Source organism: Oryctolagus cuniculus, chromosome 7, assembly GCF_964237555.1.
Source record: "Oryctolagus cuniculus chromosome 7, mOryCun1.1, whole genome shotgun sequence".
Taxonomy (NCBI): domain Eukaryota; kingdom Metazoa; phylum Chordata; class Mammalia; order Lagomorpha; family Leporidae; genus Oryctolagus; species Oryctolagus cuniculus.
This window is the reverse complement of record NC_091438.1, coordinates 97,398,958-97,421,690: the sequence shown is the minus strand read 5'-3', so window position 1 is coordinate 97,421,690 and position 22,733 is coordinate 97,398,958. Positions and strand designations below refer to the sequence as shown.

At 39.6% G+C, this 22,733-nt stretch overlaps 1 protein-coding gene across 5 annotated transcripts in view; it reads right to left on the bottom strand.

The window, feature by feature from the left end:
• The window catches only part of ERICH3 (glutamate rich 3), a 130,601-nt gene that overhangs the window by 51,746 nt on the left and 56,122 nt on the right, over positions 1 to 22,733 (bottom strand). For all 5 annotated transcript variants that reach the window (XM_008265057.4, XM_051856358.2, XM_070076971.1 and 2 more), the window contains 2 exons: positions 16,559 to 16,739; positions 1,744 to 1,930 (listed from right to left, as the gene is read on the bottom strand). In XM_008265057.4, coding sequence (XP_008263279.3) covers positions 1,744 to 1,930; positions 16,559 to 16,739 — 368 coding nt within the window. The remainder of the gene's footprint in view (positions 1 to 1,743; positions 1,931 to 16,558; positions 16,740 to 22,733) is intronic.

Sequence of the window (22,733 nt, the reverse complement as noted above, 5' to 3'; positions counted from 1 at the left end):
ACTAGAATAAAACACAGAAAAAATGCCTCAGGAAAATTCTCAGGGCAAACAATTTTTGGATATGACCCCAAAAGTATAGGCAACCAAAGCAAAAATTGACAAATAGAATTTTATCATGCTAAAAAGCTTCTATACAACCAAGAACACAATCAATGGGATGAGGCAACAAACCCACAGAATGAGAGAATATGTTTGTGAACTATACATCTGGCAAAGAATTAATATTTATAACATATAATGAACTCAATAGTAAAAAACCAAATAACCTGATTTAAAAATGAACAAATAACTTGTTTCATAAAAGAAGTTATACGAAGGGCTAAAGAGGTGTATATGAAAAAATGCTCAACATCATAATCATCGAGGAAACACAAAATCAAAACCATACTGGGACACTCTTCATCCCTGTTAGAACTGTAATTATCAAAAAGACCAAAAATAATGCTGATGAAGATGCAAAGAAAAAGAACTTTCCCCCCATACACACACACACACACACACACACACACACACACAAATACACAGCCATTACTATAAACACTACAGAGATTCTTCAAACATCAAGAAACAGAACTGCCAGTTGATGCAACAAACCCATTACTGAATATGTATCTAAAGAACATGAAATAAGTATGTCAAAGAGGAAATCTTCACTACCATTTTTATGGCAGCACTGTTTACAATAGCCAAGATACAGAATCAACCTAAATTCATCAATGGATAAATGGATAAGGAAAATGTGATATAATCTCACAATGAAATATTAGTCAGTCATAAAGAAGAATGAAATTCTGCCATGTGCAATGACTTTGATGGAACTGGAGGGTATTGTGTTAAGTCCTTATTAGGTTCAGAAAGACAAATGCTACACATTTTCATTTATATATGGAACCTAAAATGTTGATTTCATGGAAGAATAGAACACTGCTAACTAGAGCCTAGGAAGGGTGTGGGGCAGGGGATATGGAAGGATGATGATTAATGGGTACCAGGGTACACCTGGGTGGGAGGAATAACTTCTAATGTTCTATGGCACAACAGAGTAAATATGTTTAACAATAATTTATTGAAAACTTCAAAATAGATAATAGGATTTTAAATGTTCCCAGCACAAAGAAATAAATTTCTGAGGTGATGGACATGTTAATCATCCCATCTGACCATCATACAATGTATATTTATATTGAAAAGTCACACTGTATCCCATAAATATGTACAATTACTATGTGTCAATAAAAATTAAAAGATCTTTTAAAGGATAATGAATTTTGTTATTCCTGATATTGATACTAAGGGGTAAGAACGAAACTTGGTGATACCATGTGGCAGGCACACCTCTAACCTGTAATACCAACCCATACAAGTCAGATGTTTGGTACATGTTTTTGAGGCTCAGGTCAAAACCAGTTACTAAGAGGAATAGAGAAAAAAAAAACCTCAAAAACCTCCTCTCTTATTCCATTAAGAAAAAGAACTGAAAGCAGTGTGAAAGAGAGATAAAGTGAGACAGAATTTAAAACTTCACCAGCTTTTATTTTATTTATCTCTGAATGTACTTGTAAATTTGATTTGTATCATAATTTTACACTCAAATCTGTAATAAGTAAACCTTAGCCTAGAGACTTTATACTCATCTATACTTATTTTTCTTAACAAAACTTTACAGAGAAATGCACTAATAAAAGCATAAGAAGGAAAACATAGCAAAACTTGCCCTCCACCAAGGAACATTGGATTCCATACTTGTAGCAAGGAGATGCTTTCTCCACGCACACAAACCCAAAGTAGCCTCTTCTGCCTCCAAGTCTGGAACCTTTTCGATGCTTGTATTCACAACACGAGCTTAATCTGTTCACCTGCATCCCATTCAGGAAAAAGGTAAGACTGAAGGGAAAACCATGGTGCCTTTTGGAAATAAACTGGAAGGTTTCTGGAATTAAAAAAAGAAATACATTAATGAAAGCAACTGTCTTTGAATTGACACCTTCTAAGTTAAATTTTTCTACTAGATAAATACAAAATTATGCTCTAGATAATCTTTTCATCTGAAGACAACTTTTAATCCTAAAACCACATTTTATTACCTTCATTTTCAACAAATATTTCAAATCTTTATACAACTCTTTGATTTGCATTAAAATAATACATAACACGATATGATAACTTATGTTGGGTATTATGCCTCATTCATTTGGGTATGTTATTTCTCAGCAGCTATGTGAAGTGGGAATACTTCTATCACTAGTTTCTAGTGGAGAAATAAATGCTTAGAGGATTTTAAAAATTTACCAAAATTCATAGTGTACGTGGGGAATTTAGTGTTTGAATCCGAAGGTCTCTCTAGGTTCCTTGCCTCTTTCTTGCTGTTAACTACTGATTAAGAACTTAGCGACAAAAGGCTGTGGTGAGCTCAGTGATGCTCTTTTAAAAATTTGTATTTTCAATTGTGACTTTAATCATTCTAATACACATATAGGGATACTTCAAAATTTTAATGGGAAAATGAAATTAAAAGATACATTTGTGTCGTTTAAATCTACTGTATCCTTGTTGATCTTCTGACCGGATGATCTGTCTATTTCTGAGAGTGGAGTATTGAAGTCCCCCAGTACTACTGTATTGGGGTCTAAGTCTCCCTTTAAGTCCGTTAATAAATCTTTTAGATAAACTGGTGCCCTGTAGTTAGGTGCATATACATTGATAATTGTTATATCTTCCTGTTGAATTGATCCCTTAATCATGATATAGTGTCCCTCTTTGTCTCTCTTAACAGTTTTTGTGGTAAAGTTTATGTTGTCCGATATTAAGATGGCTACGCCCGCTCTTTTTTCATTTCTGTTGGCATGGTATATCTTTTTCCAGCCTTTCACTTTCAGTCTGTATGGATCTTTGTTGGAAAGATGTGTTTCTTGTAAGCAGCAAATAGATGGGTTTTGTTCCTTAACCCAATCAGCCAATTGGTGTCTTTTAACTGGACAGTTCAGGCCATTCACGTTCAAAGTGACTAATGATAAGTGGTAACTTTGCCCTGCCATTTGCCAAAGATAAGTTCTAATATATGCTTTGAATTCCCTGTGATCTTTTGCTGTGAGGTTTCCTTCCTTGGTTTCCTTCCTTTACCTTCTTTCATATTGATGACCGTGTTTCTGTGTTTCTGTGTGTAACACAACTTTGAGCATCTTTTGCAGGGCTGGACGAGTGGCAACAAATTCTTTCAATTTCTGTTTGCAATGAAAAGTCTTTATTTCACCTTCATTCACAAATGATAGCTTTGCAGGATATAATATTCTGGGCTGGCAGTTGTTCTCTCTTAGTACCTGGGCTATATCTCGCCATTCCCTCCTAGCTTTTAGAGTTTCTGATGAGAAGTCAGCTGTGAGTCTGATTGGAGATCCTCTGAGAGTAATCTGACGTTTCTCTCTTGCACATTTTAGGATCTTTTCTTTATGTTTCACTGTGGAGAGTTTAATTACAACGTGTCGTGGTGAGGATCTCTTTTGGTCGTGTTTATTAGGGGTTCTGTGGGCTTCCTGTACTAGGATTTCTCTGTCCTTCTCCAAACCTGGGAAATTTTCTGCTAATATCTCACTAAAGAGGCCTTCTAATCCTTTCTCCCTCTCCATGCCTTCAGGAACTCCTAGAACCCGAATGTTGGGTTTTTTAATAGTATCCTGAAGATTCCCGACAATATGTTTCAGATTTCTAATTTCCTCTTCTTTTCTTTGGTCTGACTGTATCCTTTCCTGTTCTCTGTCTTCTAAGTCCGATATTCTCTCTTCTGCTTCACCCATTCTGTTTGTAAGGCTCTCTATTGTGTTTTTCATTTGATCTATTGAATTCTTCACTTCAGTCACTATCACAGTTTCCTGTTGTACTAGTTGTTTCGTTTCATTTTGATTCCTCCTTAATATTTCATTTTCACGAGAGAGATTTTCTATCTTGTCCAGTAAGGATTTGTGTAGTTCCAGAATTTGTTTTTGAGAACTTCTTAATGTTCTTATCAATTTTTTGAGATCTGCTTCTTGCATTTCTTCTATGTCATCATCTTCATAATCTTGAATTGGGGTGTCTTTTTCATTTGAGGCCGTCATGGTGACTTCCTTGTTTTTATTACCTCGGTTTTTGCGTTTGTTATTTGGCATATTGGAGATATTTGGTTTCTTCACTGTGGTGCTTTTTCTTGTTATACTATGACTCTAGATTAAGTGGACTATCTGTTTTTGATGGAGCCTTAGGGCTTGAGATGGGTGTGGCCTGAGAGCTCTGTTTGGTGTGCCAAAGGTGACACTCCCAGGTTAGGCGTGGTAAATCTCTCTCTCTCTCTCTCTCTCTTTTTTTTTTTTTTTGATTCAAAAGGGAAGTAATTCCGCACAGCTGAACGAAGTTGGAGGTAGTTAGCAGGCAAATGATATACCCACAGGAGCCAGAGATCGGAAGCTCTTTCCCAAGATCCCCACAGGGAATCTGTTCGGCCCTCAGAGTGGGCTCAAATTCTCCTTCAGTCTCCCACTGGGTTGCCAAAGTTACGGAATTGTAGCGTCTCTGGAGAGTGCTCATGTGAATTCCGTGAGTTCTCTCCCCCACCGTCTCTTTTTTCACAGTCTCAGTTCAACAAGGATACAGTAGATTTAAACGACACTATAGCCCAAATGGATCTAACAGATATATACAGAACTTTCAATCCTACAGCTAAAGATTTTACATTCTTCTCAGCAGTACATGGAAGCTTCTCTAGGATTGACCACATACTAGGCCATAAAGCAAGCCTCAGCAAATTCAAAAGAATTAGAATCATACCATGCAGCTTCTCAGACCATAAAGGAATGAAGTTGGAAATTACCAACTCAGGAATCCCTAGAGCATACGCAAACACATGGAGATTGAACAACATGCTCCTGAATGAACAATGGGTCATAGAAGAAATCAAAAGAGAAATCAAAAACTTTCTGGAAGTAAATGAGGATAACAGCACAACATACCAAAACTTATGGGACACAGCAAAAGCAGTGTTAAGAGGAAAGTTTATATCAATAGGTGCCTACATCAAGAAATTGGAAAGACACCAAATAGATGAGCTTTCAATTCACCTCAAGGATCTAGAAAACCTACAGCAAATCAGACCCAAATCTAGTAGGAGAAGAGAAATAATTAAAATCAGAGAAGAAATCAACAGGATTGAATCAAGAAAAACATTACAAAAAATCAGCCAAACGAAGAGCTGGTTTTTTGAAAAAATAAACAAAATTGACACCCCATTGGCCCAACTAACTAAAAAAAGAAGAGAAAAGACCCAAATCAATAAAATCAGAGATGAAAAAGGAAACGTAACAACAGACACCACAGAAATAAAAAGAATCATCAGAAATTACTACAAGGACTTGTATGCCAGCAAACAGGGAAACCTATCAGAAATGGATAGATTCCTGGACACATGCAAACTACCTAAATTGAACCAGGAAGACATCGAAAACCTAAACAGACCCATAACTGAGACAGAAATTGAAACAGTAATAAAGGCCCTCCCAACAAAGAAAAGCCCAGGACCAGATGGATTCACTGCTGAATTCTACCAGACGTTTAAAGAAGAACTAACTCCAATTCTTCTCAAACTATTCAGAACAATCGAAGAAGAGGGAGTCCTCCCAAATTCTTTCTATGAAGCCAGCATCACCTTAATTCCTAAGCCGGAAAAAGATGCAGCACTGAAAGAGAATTACAGACCAATATCCCTGATGAACATAGATGCAAAAATCCTCAATAAAATTCTCGCCAATAGAATGCAACAACACATCAGAAAGATCATCCACCCAGACCAAGTGGGATTTATCCCTGGTATGCAGGGATGGTTTAATGTGCGCAAGACAATCAATGTGATACACCACATTAACAGACTGCAGAAGAAAAACCATATGATTCTCTCAATAGATGCCGAGAAAGCATTTGATAAAATACAACACCCGTTCATGATGAAAACTCTAAGCAAACTGGGTTTGGAAGGAACATTCCTCAATACAATCAAAGCAATCTATGAAAAACCCACAGCCAACATCCTATTGAATGGGGAAAAGTTGGAAGCATTTCCACTGAGATCTGGAACCAGACAGGGATGCCCACTCTCACCACTGCTATTCAATATAGTTCTGGAGGTTCTAGCCAGAGCTATTAGGCAAGAAAAAGAAATTAAAGGGATACAAATTGGGAAGGAAGAACTCAAACTATCCCTCTTTGCAGATGACATGATTCTGTATTTAGGGGACCCAAAGAACTCTACTAAGAGACTATTGGAACTCATAGAAGAGTTTGGCAAAGTAGCAGGGTATAAAATCAATGCACAAAAATCAACAGCCTTTGTATACACAGACAATGCCATGGCTGAGGAAGAACTTCTAAGATCAATCCCATTCACAATAGCTACAAAAACAATCAAATACCTTGGAATAAACTTAACCAAAGCCGTTAAAGATCTCTACGATGAAAATTACAAAACCTTAAAGAAAGAAATAGAAGAGGATACCAAGAAATGGAAAAATCTTCCATGCTCATGGATTGGAAGAATCAATATCATCAAAATGTCCATTCTCCCAAAAGCAATTTACAGATTCAATGCAATACCAATCAAGATACCGAAGACCTTCTTCTCAGATCTGGAAAAAATGGTGCTGAAATTTATATGGAGGCACAAGAGATCTCGAATAGCTAAAGCAATCTTGTACAACAAAAACAAAGCCGGAGGCATCACAATACCAGATTTCAGGACATACTACAGGGCAGTTGTAATTAAAACAACATGGTACTGGTACAGAAACAGATGGATAGACCAATGGAACAGAATAGAAACACCAGAAATCAACCCAAACATCTACAGCCAACTTATATTTGATCAAGGATCTAAAACTAATTCCTGGAGCAAGGACAGTCTATTCAATAAATGGTGCTGGGAAAATTGGATTTCCACGTGCAGAATCATGAAGCAAGACCCCTACCTTACACCTTACACAAAAATCCACTCCACATGGATTAAAGACCTAAATCTATGACCTGACACCATCAAGTTACTAGAGAACATTGGAGAAACCCTTCAAGATATTGGCACAGGCAAAGAATTTCTGGAAAAGACCCGGGAGGCACAGGCAGTCAAAGCCAAAATCAACTTTTGGGATTGCATCAAATTGAGAAGTTTCTGTACTGCAAAAGAAACAGTCAGGAGAGTGAAAAGACAACCGACAGAATGGGAAAAAATATTTGCAAACTATGCAACAGACAAAGGGTTAATAACCAGAATCTACAAAGAGATCAAGAAACTCCACAAAAACAAAACCAACAACCCACTTAAGAGATGGGCCAAGGACCTCAATAGACATTTTTCAAAAGAGGAAATCCAAATGGCCAACAGGCACATGAAAAAATGTTCAAGGTCATTGGTAATCAGGGAAATGCAAATCAAAACCACAATGAGGTTTCACCTCACCCCGGTTAGAATGGCTCACATGCAGAAATCTACCAACAACAGATGCTGGCGAGGATGTGGGGAAAAAGGGACACTAACCCACTGTTGGTGGGAATGCAAACTGGTCAAGCCACTATGGAAGTCAGTCTGGAGATTCCTCAGAAACCTGAAGATAACCCTACCGTTCGACCCAGCCATCGCACTCCTTGGAATTTACCCAAAGGAATTTAAATTGGCAAACAAAAAAGAGGTCTGCACCCTAATGTTTATTGCAGCTCAATTCACAATAGCTAAGACCTGGAACCAACCTAAATGCCCATCAACGATAGACTGGATAAAGAAATTATGGGATATGTACTCTTTAGAATACTATACCGCAGTAAGAAACAACGAAATCCAGTCATTTGCAACAAAATGGAGGAATCTGGAACACATCATGCTGAGTGAAATAAGCCAGTCCCAAAGGGACAAATACCATATGTTCTCCCTGATCGGTGACGACTGACTGAACACCAAGAGGGAAACCTGTTGGAGTGAGGTGGACACTATGGGAAATGGTGGCTTGATCAGCATAGCCCTGACTGTTAATGAACAACTAAATACATTATCCCTCTTTGTAGTTTTTTTTATCTGTTCTACTTAATATGACTGGTTTAGATCTGTAATTGATGCACAGTTATTCTTAAGTGTTGAAAATTAACTGAAATGTGATCCCTGTTGAACATGGTGGTGGGAATGGGAGAGGGAAGAGATGTATAATTTGGGACATGCTCAGGCTGACTTGCCCCAAGTGGTGGAGTTGGAAGCATACCAGGGGATTCCAATTCAATCCCATCGAGGTGGCATGTACCAATGCCATCTCACTGTTCCAGGTGATCAGTTTCAGTTCACAGTTGGTCATGGTGAAGGGACTGGGAGTCAAAGGGAGCACATAGACAAGTCTAGTACCTGCTAACGCTAACTGATGGAGTAAATAAAGGGGAGAGTGATCCAACATGGGAAGTGAGATACTCAGCAGACTCATAGAATGGCAGATGTCCTAAATAGCACTCTGGCCTCAGAATCAGCCCTAAAGGCATTCGGAGCTGGCTGAAAAGCTCATGAGAGTATTTCAGGCATGGAAAGCCAAGACACTCTGGCAAAAGATCTCTGCGAGTGAGATCCCAGTGGAAAGAACAGGCCATCAAAGAAGGAGGTACCTTTCTCTGAAGGGAGGAGAGAACCTCCACTTTGACTATGACCTTGTCTAAACAAGATAAGAGTTGGAGAACTCAGAGGGCTTCCATAGCCTTGGAAACTCATGACTGGAGCATAGGGAGATTACTGATGCCATAGACAGGAGTGTCAATTGGTAAAGTCAACAACAGGAGTCACTGTGCACTTACTCCTCATGTAGGATCTCTGTCCTTAATGTGCTGTGCATTGAGATTTAATGCTATAACGAGTACTCAAACAATATATTTCACTTTGTGTTTCTATGGGGGTGCAAACTGTTGAAATCCTTACTTAATGCATACTAAACTGATCCTCTGTAAAAAAAAAAAAAAAAAAAAGAAAGAAAGAAATTATCAATTCCCAACTTGACTCTCACTGGGATTAAACATGACAATAGGTCTGCTCTGATTTCATCATCATTTAAAAAAATCATCTATTATTTTTCACTTTATGTTTCTGTGTGGGAGCAAACTGTTGAAATCCATACTTAATGTATACTAAGCTGATCTTCTGTATATTAAGATAATCGAAAATGAATCTTGATGTGAATGGAAGGGGAGAGGGAGTGGGAAAGGGGAGGGTTGTGGGTGGGAGGGACGGTATGGGGGGAAAGCCATTGTAATCCATAAGTCGTACTTTGGAAATTTATATGCATTAAATAAAAGTTTAAAAAAAAAAAAAAGATACATTTGTGAGGGGGTGGGCTTTGACTAGCGATTAAGACATGCACGTCCGTTATCAGAGTGCCTGAGTTCCGTGCCCAGTTCTGGCTCCTGACTCCAGCTTCCTGCTCACACAGACCCTGAGAGGCAGATGGCTTCAATGATTTTGTTCCCGCCACCCACATGGGAGGCTTGGATTAAATTCCTGGCTACAGGCTTTTGCCTGACCCAGTCCTGGTCATTTAGGGAATTTGGGAAGTGAGCTAGTATAGATGAGTGCTCACTCTCTTTCTCTCTCTCTCTCTCTCTCATTCTCTTTCTCACTTTCACTCTCACTCTCTCGCTCTCCATCTGTCTCTTTGCCTCTCATAACAATAGAAAAAAAACATAAAAAGATGTTTATTTTGGTGCCAAAGAAAATCTTGAATTCTATGCAAATAAAGCATATAATAAAAAGTTCACAGAAATGTGTATTATGAGAAAACTGCATGGATTTCAAGACTGTTGTGAACCAAAATAAACTTATTTTTAAAATTAATTTTCCATCAACTTTTTGAAGTCCTCTCATATGAGTGAGGCAGAGTTATTCCGTATCTAAGCCATATTTGATTCTGTTTGGATTTGAGATCCCTTAATTTACTTTATTTAAAGATTTATTTATTTATTTATTTATTTAGAAGGCAGAGTGACTGAGAAAAAGAGATAAACAGAGAGAGAGAGATCTTCCATCCACTGGTTCATTCCCCAAATGCCAACAATAGCTAACGCTAGGCCAGGCTGAATTCAGAAGCCAAGAACTCCACCCAAGTCTCCCGCAGAGGTGGCAGGAACTCAGGTTCTTGGGACATGATTCACTGCCTCCCGAGTGCAACTGGCAGTAGAGAAGACTCAAACAAGGACTCCTATATGGGATGCCAGTTTCCCAAGTGGCACTGAATTTACTGCTCCACAATTCCTGCTCCTGAGACCCCTCTTATTTCTCTCCCACCCACCCACAAGTCCCACAAGCATATTAAGAATCACTACTTGCGGCCGGCGCCGCGGCTCACTAGGCTAATCCTCCGCCTAGCGGCGCCGGCACACTGGGTTCTAGTCCCGGTTGGAGCGCCGGATTCTGTCCCGGCTGCCCCTCTTCCAGGCCAGCTCTCTGCTGTGGCCAGGGAAGGCAGTGGAGGATGGCCCAGGTGCTTGGGCCCTGCACCCCATGGGAGACCAGGAAAAGCACCTGGCTCCTGGCTCCTGCCATCGGATCAGCGCGGTGCGCCGGCCGCAGCGCGCCAGCCGCGGCGGCCATTGGAGGGTGAACCAACGGCAAAGGAAGACCTTTCTCTCTGTCTCTCTCTCTCACTGTCCACTCTGCCTGTCAAAAAAAAAAAAAAAAAAGAATCACTACTTGCAATGAATAGTTTTTAGTCATACTAAACTTTTTTTTAAAGATTTATTTTACTTATTTGAAAAGTGACAGAAAGAGAGAGGCACACAGATTTTCCATCTGCTTGTTTCACTTTCCAAATGGCTGCCATAAGCTAAGACTCAGCCAGGCCAAAGCTAAGAGTCAGGAACTCCATCTGGCTCTCCCACATGGGTGGCAGGGGCCCAAGCATTTGTGCTGTCCTTTACTGCTTTCCCAGGCACATTAGCAAGAAGTTGGATTGCAAGTGGATTTTCCAGGACTCCAGTGCCACAATGCCATCCCCAATCATACTGAATCTTTATAGTACTCTTTGACAGTAGGTAATAATTGCCCAATCTTTGAAAACCTGTTCTCTAGATAGCAATTCAGAAACCTGTTTCTTAGAAACACTTCTAGTGTCACTTCCTACAAAAAAAAAAAAAAAAAAAAAAAAAAAAAAAAAAAAGGAAAGGAAAGGAAAGGAAAGGAAAGAAAACCCTTCTTGGATCCTTTCAAATGTCTCCCAACTGTGGCTCAAAAGAGGAGAATGGTATCTTCTCACAGGTTTAGAGGCCAAAAGTCCAACATCAAGGTGTTGGAAAGCTCCAGGGGATAATATTCCTTGAGCCTTAACCTCTCGTGGCTACTGACAGCCCATGTATTCTTTTTTTTTAACTTTTATTTAATGAATATAAATTTCCAAAGTACAGAATATTGATTACAATGGCTTCCCCCCCATAACGTCCCTCCAACCCGCAACCCTCCCCTTATTCACTCCCTCTCCCCTTCCATTCATATCAAGATTCATTTTGACTTGTGGCTTCATCACTCTGATCTCTGCTTTGGTCTTCACACAATATTTTTTGCGTGTTTCTCTTCTCGTTTTCCAAAGGTATCAGTCATTGGCTTTAGGAAGAAGCCTAAATTCAGGATGATATTATCTTGATCCTTCACTAATCATATTTGTGAAAACCCTATTTCCAAATAAGGTCAAATTCTGAGGTTGCAGGTGGTACTGAATTTTTGGCGGAAACAATTCAACCCATTATAGTGGAGTCAAAAGGACATTCAAAGTTTGGGCAATTTTCAAATCTGCTCCAACTCTTCTTTTTCATCATGCTGTCTCGTGTTTCCTCTGTGCATAGGTAAGAGCTTCTGGGAGACTGGAACATATGAATAGGTTGGGCCCACTCCAACCCATGCTGCTTCTAGTTAACGGGGATATGTAGAGTTTATTGAACACCATTATGACTGCCTTATGGCCTGTCCTTCCTTGTGTAATTTCGGGTTAGTACCCTGGGCTGTTGCTGGCTCTAATTAGAACTCTAGTCTCAGGTTAGCAGAACCTCTGACCTTCTCTGTTAGCTTGCCTGAGAGGTTGCTACTTATTACTGGAAAAGCCACAAGCCAAAGGTTTTTTTGTCTTCTGCTCCAAATCAAGTCAGCCCCACTGACAGTGAAGCTGCTGGTTATTTATGGCCTGCCCTAGCCAATTAGAACTACTCTGAGGAAACAGTGGCAGGTGTGAGGCATGAGAATAGCCCCAGGCAAGAATGCTGCAGGTTCCAACTGTTTTTACCTAAAGTTCAGTAATTTTTCATGAATAAGCGCTGCTCACTTTCCATCTTTGGTCTATTTACAGCGACGTAATGGTAAGGAGGATGGATTTGGTGACCTCACTGCAAAAGTCTGGTGTATTAATTTTGCTTCCCTGATGATTTAGAGTTTGTTGAAAGAGGAGACCACATCTGATGTTTCTTTTCAGTATGCTTGTTTCCCTTTAGTGCCTTAACCAGTGCTAACAATGGTCAGCGAACAATGCACAACTACATTTTATAAATATTATAAAATTCTCTCTAGTATTATACATTATATAATCTTAAAGATTATATAGATTATATAGAATGGGACTTCCCTTCTTTGGCCACAGATGTCCCTTTTGTAAGTGGGAATTTTGAAATGCTACAAAGTCAGACGGCTTACCAAGGAACTCTCAACTAAGTGAAAAATGAGACATGGAGCCAAACCTTCTGATTTCCAGCCAATAATCTTTCTACTTTCTCATGAAAGAAATCCATTAAGCTATTGTTGGGAGGTGTCACTATATTTTGAAATACAAAATTATAAAATAAATAATGAAAGATTAAAGGCAGATAGTCTCATTTGGCTCCTGGCTTTGGCCTGGCACAGCAGTGGCCATTGCAGCCATTTGAGGGATGAAACAGAGGATGAAATCCGATCTCTCTCTCTCTCTCTTTGTAACTCTGCCTCTTAAGTAAAGAGAATAAATCTTTTTATAAAAAAGGTTTCAATTACAAAGAGAGGAAAAAGATAGGACTAAGAATATAGCACGAGACAGTGCATGAGAATAGTGTGTGTGAGGTGGGGGTCAATGAAGGACCATTTGTGAGGGACTGATGAGCAAATGGGTGCAACCAAACTAAGTTACAGAAGTACAAAAAAACCGGGCAGAAAAAGAAGGGGTTATAGAGGGCCAGGCAAAAAGTTAACTTTGTTCTTTGCTCCACATTAACCCAAGAGGCCACAGTTTTTCTTGTTTGAAAAGATAAACATGGCAAACTAAAATACCTGTAAAGAAATTGTACTGTTTACAAATAGTAGAAAACATTCAGCGACTTCACAGGTGTACTTGTAATAAACAATCAACTTGCAGCTTGAAGGCTAAAATCGAACTGCAAGACATCATGAATTGTTATGGAAATAAAAGAGGCACTTGCCACTTTCCTAAATCATTTTGCAATTTCTAATAAAATAGCAAGACAAATTAACAAATGCCACTTTTTAATGAGTTTACTGCTCTAAGCATAGCATTAAATGCCCTCCTTTTTTTTTTTTTTAACAGAAAGCTTCTAAAAACCTATTCACATTTCAGTGAATCATGCACAGCTTTGATTTCCAAAAAGCGTATACTCTTTTCAGCCCAGCTAAATGACTAAGATTGCTGAACTGCAAGTCAACTCTGAGCCACCCAACTTTTCAATGTTGGACAATTACTTTTCTGGTAGCCAAGGGCAAGCCAAAACAAAATTATTGTATGAACAGTATTCAATTATTCACATCCTCATGCCATCCTACTATTCATTACCGTCCAGTGCCATTGCAAACAGTCCCAGGATTGATGTGTATGTAAAATTACTCTGAGCCAAGTTCCAGCCTTTCTCCCAGAACCATTGATGCTGCACTTTCAGCACAGAGGGAGTATTATTAATCATAGAATCATTCAGCTGAGCCTCGATCTATCTTTCATTGTACCTACCACATTTTCCAACAGTGATACATACATTATATATGTGTTTTGTTGAATAAAGTGTGACCTGAGGCCCATGAATATTGTCATGATGTTAATTCCAATTTTTGATTATAGCTAATCTCAGCAATTCACCTAAATTATTAACTGAAAATTATACTTAAAAGTAAATATATGTGTCTATGCCATTCTGATTATGGGTTCACACCCTTCCTTTCATGGAGAAGCCTGAAATTTCTTGCTACCAAGAGCAACCTAACTGGTATTGCATGGAACTGAGCAAAGGCTGTGTCCCCAGTCGGTGTTCCTGGGTCCGCTCTGAACTCCATCGAGAGCTGGATGTGAGGCCTAGAAAGCTGCATGACCTCTGGACTCCTCTCATTTTCTTCTTCTACTAACTGTAGGGAAGAGCTCTGGCACGCTATGGCAAAGACAGAGTAAATTTCCAGCAAACACATAAGGTGAGAAAAGTTGTTCCTAGCATGATGGAACTCTGTACTGTTTTACTATAAGTTAATACTACCATTCAATTGTCCACTCATTTTTATGTTGTGAAGATTTAAGTATATACTCCCTAAATATAGAGTTATATATGGTTTCTCTTTAAGGTTATAAATTTTTAAATTAATAGTCATTGTTCTGTTGAGGTTTTTTATTTGTTTTTAAACAGTGAATTGTTAGTCTTTTTTTTTAATATTTATTTATTTATTTGAAAGTCAGAGTTTACACAAGAAACAGGCAGAAAGAGGTCTTCTATCTGCTGGTTCACTCCCCATTTGGCCACAACAGCTGGAGCTGTGCCCATCTGAAACCAGGAGCCAGGAGATTCTTCTGGGTATCCCACGTGAGTACAGGGGTCCAAGGACTTGGGCCATCTTCTACTGCTTTCCCAGGCCACAGCAGAGAGCTGGATCGGAAGTAGAGCAGCTGAGACTAGAACTGGCGCCCATTTGGGATGCTGGCACTGCAGGCAGTGGCTTTACCTGCTATGCCACAGCGCCAGCCCCAAGTTGTTACTCTTTTTAAAAGTTTTTATTGGGGCTGGTGCTGTGGCACAGGATGTTAATCCTCCGCCTGTGGCACCGGCATCCCATATGGGCACCGGTTCTAGTCCCGGCTACTCCTCTTCTGATCCAGCTTTCTGCTGATGGCCTGGGAAAGCAATAGAAGTTGGCCCACGTCCTTGAGCCCCTGCACCTGCATGAGAGACCCAGAAGAAGCTCCTGGCTCCTGGCTCCGCATCGGCCCAGCTCCAGCCGTCACTGCCATTTGAGGACTGAACCAGCAAATGGAAGACCGCTCTCTCTCTTTCCTTCTCGCTGTCAGTAACTCTACCTGTCAAATAAATAAAATAAAATCTTTTTTAAAAAGTTTTTATTTATTTGCTTATTTGACAGAGGCAGGAATGGCAATAGAAACACAGAGATAGAGGGAGAGATAGAGATAGAGATATAGAGATAAGACCAAGAAAGAGAGATTGATGGATTTGATTGATTGATTGATTGCTCTCTTCTACTGGCTTACTCTCCAAATGCCCCAAAAGCTGGGGCCCAAACCGGGAGCCTAGAAACTAAGTCCATGTCTTCCATGTGGGTAGCAGGAAATCAACAATTTGTGCCATCACTACTACCTCCTATTGTTCTCATTAGCAGGAAGCTAATCAGGACTTGGAGTCAGCATGAGACCCAGGTATTTGGTTGTGGGATTCGGGTGCCCTAACCAGCAGGTTAACCACTAGACCAAATCCTAACCCTAGAGCCACTGCTTTCAACTAATGGGAGAACTCAGAAAAGACAAAAGCAAAACACCATATTTCTCAACACCTCCCTTAACTCCCAAGTCTGTATCAAGCTTTACCCAAATATAAATGTTTATTTCAATTAGTAAAAAATAGTATGCTTTCTAAACAGAGTTTCTTAAGCAAGGAAGTGACAAATATGATCCTGTAGACACTCTTCCGTTTCATTGTTGTGCCACTAAACTAAATATTGAAGAAAAATACAATACAATATGTGAAAACCTCTATTTGATATAGAAGTTATCTTATGCTGACAAACGTGAATTTGCAATCAAATGAGAGCAGAAATGTACTAAAAAGCCATTTAGCCAAATTCTAATCCAAGTTATTTAGGTGTGATTCGCCCTGAAGTTTATTGGATTTGTGATTTTATCTCAACGTACCTTTAAAGAACGAATTGCCAGTCTGATGTTTTTCTCTTAGAATAATGTATGATATAATTCACTATGGCAAGCCAAATAGTTAACTTGTAATTTGGGGGACAGCTTATTCGTGGAACATTTGAATGATCATATATCTATCTCTATCCCAAAATTAATCTGTTACCAGGTTAAATCACTCCAAATTCTTTCTTCCACAATCTGCAAGAGTAATTGCTACTTCAGTTTCAATCATGCAGCAGTAAATCTAGATTTACTTTTAGGCAGCTGGTTTATAAGTCCCTGGATATGCATAATTTCATAAAGTGATTGAAGTCGTTTGGATATTATATCAACAACAGCTTATCTATAACATCAAACTCAGGCAATTAAAGAAATCCAAATTTTATATGTACCTTTTTCAAGTAGCTTGCCTTTGTAGACACAAAGGTTCTCCCCACCACAGTGCTGCTGATAAACTTTTATTTCATCCCGGAAGTCTGAGTTATCACAAGATAGATGCACATTTTTACCCAAATAAATCATTGTGATAACTGCATTACTATGCAGTGATGTTTTATGAATCCTTCTTGAATCCTAGAATAAATAAAAAATGAGGTTTATTAACTAATTGCCTTCTAATCAGAGTTTTAGTCTCACATGACATTGGAATGTGAAGAACAGAAAAAGCTATTTTTAAGTATCTAGCAAAAAAACCTTTACAAGGTTAATTACACGGAGCAAGAGAGTCAACCACCTAACAAAAAGCATGCTTCTGAACAACTATAGCTTATGTGTTTTATTTTAGTGTAAATGCTGGAGATTTAGACAAATTTGTCATTTTTTAATGTTTTAAGTTTTTGTGTGTGTTTCACATACAGCAAAAATATCGACAACACTGGGAGTAAATTACTTCAACTTCTCTTAGCTGGTTCTTAAATAAAAATCGAAACAAATAAATAAATATTACTGACATCACTTTGTTCTATTTTGAATTGACATTGATTCTTATTTTGTGATAGATTCTGTAGTTGACTGCTGCATCTTTACAGGTGAGCACTAGCAACATATCCTTCTCTGGGCTTGTCTACCTGGCAGGGGGATGCATATGTTTGATTCCTTCTATTGTTACTCTGGATTAGAGATCATGTATGTTATATGCCTAGGATTATCCAATTTCACAAGAGGCATTTAGTTCAATGCAAAAAACAAAATCGCTATTTTTTAAATTTCAAAATAATCTAATCAAGAGGTTGAAATTTCAAGTTTAAAATTATATTTAAAAATCATCTTATTAACTATGTTATGGCGTTCTCCAATTAAATTTTTTATAAAATACACAATAAATTTGTATGCCAGTGAATTGCCTCTTAACTTATACCACAGAGGGTCTTAATTATAGTGAATGAGCATAGTGTTTGCCTAACTTCAAAGGAGAGGAAGAGGAGGGAGACCAAGGATAAAGAAAAGAGGAAGAGGCAGAGAGATAGGAGTGGTTGAGAGACTTTGAGGGGGCCCAATAAGAATGTTGTAGGCATCAAGAATTGAGCAAGGCAGGATTTGCTTTTCATCTGCTTCACTTTTCTAAAAATCAATTTTTAGTTAAATGAAAAACATGGAGAGACCACCTTTCTGTCGATCCAAGGCAGTTATTTGAGTTTGATTTCATTCAATTATGGATGTATGGGAAGCATGCATTTTTTAAGAATATCAAAGACGCGACAAAAATTTCTGAAGGAACCACTAACATATTTCTATCCCAAACCCATCCCCTTCCACCTCAAAGGATTTTTTTTTTTCATTTAATTCTATTTCTCTGAAGCAAAAACCAGAGGAAATACATCTGTTGTAATGAAATTCTACAAATAACATTCTGGAAAGTCTAACTGGAGATGGTGGAAAGGGAGAAGTTCAAGGTTTAAAATTCAACCAAATGGCCTTACCTGTGCACAGCCTGGGCTCCTAAACAGACACAAAATCAACAGACATAGGCCAGGGACATCTGGAGTCTCTCAGGTAAGTTAGCAAACAAGATAACCTGTTTTGGCGATTAGAAACATGTCCCTACATTAAAGATGAAAGCAAAGGCAGATTTGCAAAATCCTAATCTAGTGGTTCCTCTCTCCTGAGCCACTGTGGGTCCCCTGCACAGTCAGTGGACCTAAAGCAAAATCAGCGCCAAGTTCCCGCTGGAACATTGAATCAAGTGACTAATTAAATAAAAGCATACCCATTTTGCTAGGCAAGACTTTCTGCAGTGGAATGGATTTAGAGGTGGGAGTGGGAAATTTGGGGAGATAAGCACAATTATAAATACAAGATAATAGTGGGATCAGAATTAGGGAAAGGCCTGTCTCACATGAAAGCTGAACAGAGAAACTTGGAAAATAATAATAAAAAAATGACAGCCCTTCATCCTCTTCACTTCCTGTTACTCATATTTTTCTTTTCTACAAAAGTGTTTTTCCTATAGTGACATCTCTTTTCTCTTGGGTCTAGTTACTTCATTCTGTTTTTAAAAAATATTTCCCAATTATTGCCACCAAGTAAACTTTTCCGAGTTCTAATATGAGGTTAGTGTGACAGCTCGTGATTAAAGACATGCACTAGGAAATAAACAATCGTTTCTTTCAGTTGACTAAATTGCTTCTAAACTTACCATCTTCCAAGGTTATAATGACCCTGGACTGATGAAATTTTAACAAGGTTTCAGGGACCTTTCTCTCATTCTCAAGCAAGTATCAAAACCTTCCATGGAAATTCAGCTACATTTCAAAAACAGAGCAAGGCCACATGCCCCTCCCCAGCTAAAGCTTATTATCTTTCTTCCTCCCTTCTCCAGTTGCTTAGAATTTTCCTCCTCATTTTTTTTTTTTTTTTTTTTTTTTAGATTCTCTAGGTAAATGCCATCTGAGCAGGCAAACAGTAAGCCCAATTGCATAGTTAACCAGTCAGCCATGGTGTATTTCTAATATTTAGGATTCAACTAATATAGTGAGTATTCTTTTATCCCTGTCCAAGCCTATGTGAGGGGTATAGACAAGAGATAAAAGCAGGCATCATCTCGCTTGGCTCAGGGAAGCCCAGCCAGGGGAGGGATTGTGTGAAGTTCTCACCATGCACAGGGCCTCCCGACTTCCTGGGAGCGTTGAATGATGGCACCCAGGACAGTAAGGCATAAAACACAGCTTTCACACTTACTCCTTTCTTTGTTGTTGTTTTTTAAGTTTTATTTAATTATTTGAAAGAGCAACAGAGAGAGAATCTTCCACCCACTGGTTCATTCTCCAAATGCCTACGGCAGCTGGAGCTGGGCCGGGCTGAGGCCGGGAGCCAGAAGCTCCATCTGGGTTCTCCAGGTGGGTGGAAGGGGCCCGGGTTCTTGGACTATCATCTGCTGCTTCCCAGGAGCATTAGCAGGAAGCTGGATTGGAATAGGAGTGACCGGGACTCCAGCAGGCACCCTGATGTTGGAGGGGGGTGTCACAGGCGGTGGCCTAACCTGTTGCACCAGAACACCCACCCTACGTTTATTCTAAGAACTTCTGTTTAGAGGCCCGCATGGTGGTGCAGCAGGTTTAGCCACCACCTGTGGCCCGCATCCCATATTGGAACGCTGGTTCTAGTTCCAGCCTCCTTGCTTCTGACCCAGCTTCCTCCAGGTATTACGGGAAAGGCAGCACGTGATGGCCCCAGTGCTTGGGACCCCGCCATCATAGGGGAGACGCCTGTGGAGCTCCAGGCTCTTGGCTTCAGCCTGCCCCGCCCCAGCCATCGCAGTCTTTGGGGAGTGATGGAAGGTCTCTCTGTCTACCATTCTGCCTTTCAAACAAATAAATCATTTAAAAAAAAAAAAAAAAAACAGGCACCAAAGTTCCCATTCTTGTTGTTGTTTGCATTTTTTAAACACTTATTTATTTTCATCTACCTGAAAGGCAGAATGAGAAAGAGTGAGAGTGAGAGCGAGGTCTTCCATCTACCAGTCCACTCCCCAAATCACTGCAACAGCCAAGACTGGGGCCAAGGCTGAAGCCAGGAGCCTGGAACTCATTGTAAGTCTGTCAAGTGACAGGAGCCCAAGCACTTGAGCCACCACCTTCTTTTTCCCAGGATGCATTCACAGGAAGCTGGATAGGAAGTGGAGTAGCCGGCCAGGACTTGAACAGGCACTCCAATATTGGGTGCAGGCATCTGAAGCAGCTGCTCGACCCCTTGCACCACAACACCTGCCCCCACTGATAATCCTGGGCAGCGACTCTACTCCATCTACTTACCCAAGCCCTGGTGAACTCTCAAAGTTACAAAGTCTTACCTGGACCACTATAACAGACTCCTAGGATGGCTAGAGAAGCTATAATTCAAACTGAGACATTTCGTGAAAGAGGTGATTTGCTAGGAGGAAAGAGAGCAGAAACTTGAACTGTTCCAGGAAAAGGAGGATGGGCACTCTGCTTAGTCTCCCCACTTTCAGTGTGATTCCCTCAACATCTTCCTTGTTCTGGATATCAAAGAGATCTATGGTCACTAAATAGGTCACATGATTCCTGATTAACGGCCTTTAACAACTCCCAATTTCCATGGCATAAGTTTCAACAACATAAAATATCGTAGATTCTCCTATCATCTCTAAGTGATTTCATTTTCTTGTATCATATTTAAAGCTCCAGCAAATGGATCTGAGCTGATTATAGTGGTGTAAACACTACTCATCTGTCTTTAATCCCCAGGGCTCTATAACTGTATGAGTCACATGATATTGAAACTGTTTCCTTTCATTCTTCTCTCTCAGGAGTAAAGATGGTGTCTTGCTGATCTTTATGCCCCTGGTGCCGTAATATGCACCCAGTAAATTCTGATCAACTGGACACAGATGTGAAACAATGAGGCATTCCATATTTCACACTTTGCTGAGACAAAAGCTACAGTAGGTTGATCCTACCCTAAATGAGTAGCTCTCTAAATTTATAGAAACTCAGTAGGTAACAAAACATAAAAACTGATTCATGATGTCTCATAAAACCAAATGTCAACTTTGTTGATTAGTCTTTAACAAGATTCATAAAAAGTTGACAATACTGAGTGGCAGTTTCAGGGAGGCATCGTGGTCCTGCAGGTTAAGCTTGCTTGTGACACCAGCAACCATATCAGGGTGTTGGTTCAAGTCTGGAATGCTGTGCATCCAATGCAGCTGCCTGCTAATGTGTCTGTGAGGGCAGCAGAGCCTGGCCCAAGTGCTCAGGCCCCTGCTATCTATGTGGGAGACCCAGATGGAGTTCGTGGCTCCAGGCTTTGGCCTGGCCCAGCACAGGCTGTTGCAAGATTTGGGGAGTGAATCAGCAGATTGAAGAAGGATATTCTCTCTCTCTCTCTCTCTCTCTCTCTCTCTCTCTCTCTCTCTCTGTCACTCTATCTTTCAAATAAATAAATAAATATGTTTAACAAAAAAAAGTGGCAGTCTCCATGTTGATGCTGGCAGGTTTAGGGAAATTTCTACATATGCCCAAGGAAGAGTGTGCGTGGCCTAAGTTTATTGCAGAGAAACACAGAAAGACAGGTCTCACCTGCTAGCTCATTTCCCCAATGCTCACAAAGGGCCAGAGCTGAGCTGAGGCCAATGATAGGAGCCAGGAATTCAACCTAGGTCTCCCATGTGGGTAGTATGAATCCAATTACTTGAGCCATCACAGCTGTCTCCCAGGGTGTGCATTAGTAAGAACCTGGAATCAGTAGCCACAGCCAGGTATTGAAACCAGATATTCTAATATGGGTCATGAGTAACTTAACCCTGCTGGGCCAAATGCCCTCTTCAAGAGTTCACTCTTGAACTACAACCACTGCAATGACACCAAAAGCAGCCATGGCTTTTCCTTTCTTGTAGGAATTTGTTCCACAATGTAAACTAGCCATTTAAATTGTTTTTCAAATCAGTTTATTTGTAGTTATCGAACTACAATGCTAATTTTAAGCAAAAAAGCTTGTTTAAAAGGAAGTCTCTGAAATAAATCTAGCCTACTATGAGAAATGTTGAATCACCTTATTATAACATTCTGCGGATGCATTCCTTTTGCATTCTCAAATCTGGGTTCACAAGTGAGGAAAACCAAGAGTTAAAAAAAATAAAAATAATGCACTGACTAGAATGGAAACTGGAAAAATATTCTTAAAGTTGAATGAAGAGAATACACAATTTTTCTAAAACCCAATATTAGCTAGGCTTTATTTGTTTTGGAGAAAGGGGAATTACATCTGACAGCACAACTGATTTCATGATATTGACCTAAAATAAAGCATAAGAGTTTAATTTTTCATACAGTTAATAAAATAACATCCATTTTATGAATATAGTACTAATAAGTATATTTGACTGAATGTAGGCTAAATCAAATGCCTGCCCTCAGTAAGCTTCATAATATGGGAATAGAAGTATAAAAGAATAAAAGTTCAAGGCAAGCATTTGGCACAGTAGTTAAATTCCACTTTGGATGCCTTTATCTCTTATCAGAGTGCCTGGTTCAAATCCCAGCTCTGTTTCTAATTCCAGCTTCCTGCTAGTACACACCCTGAGAGGCAGAAGATGATTCAAGTAGTCAC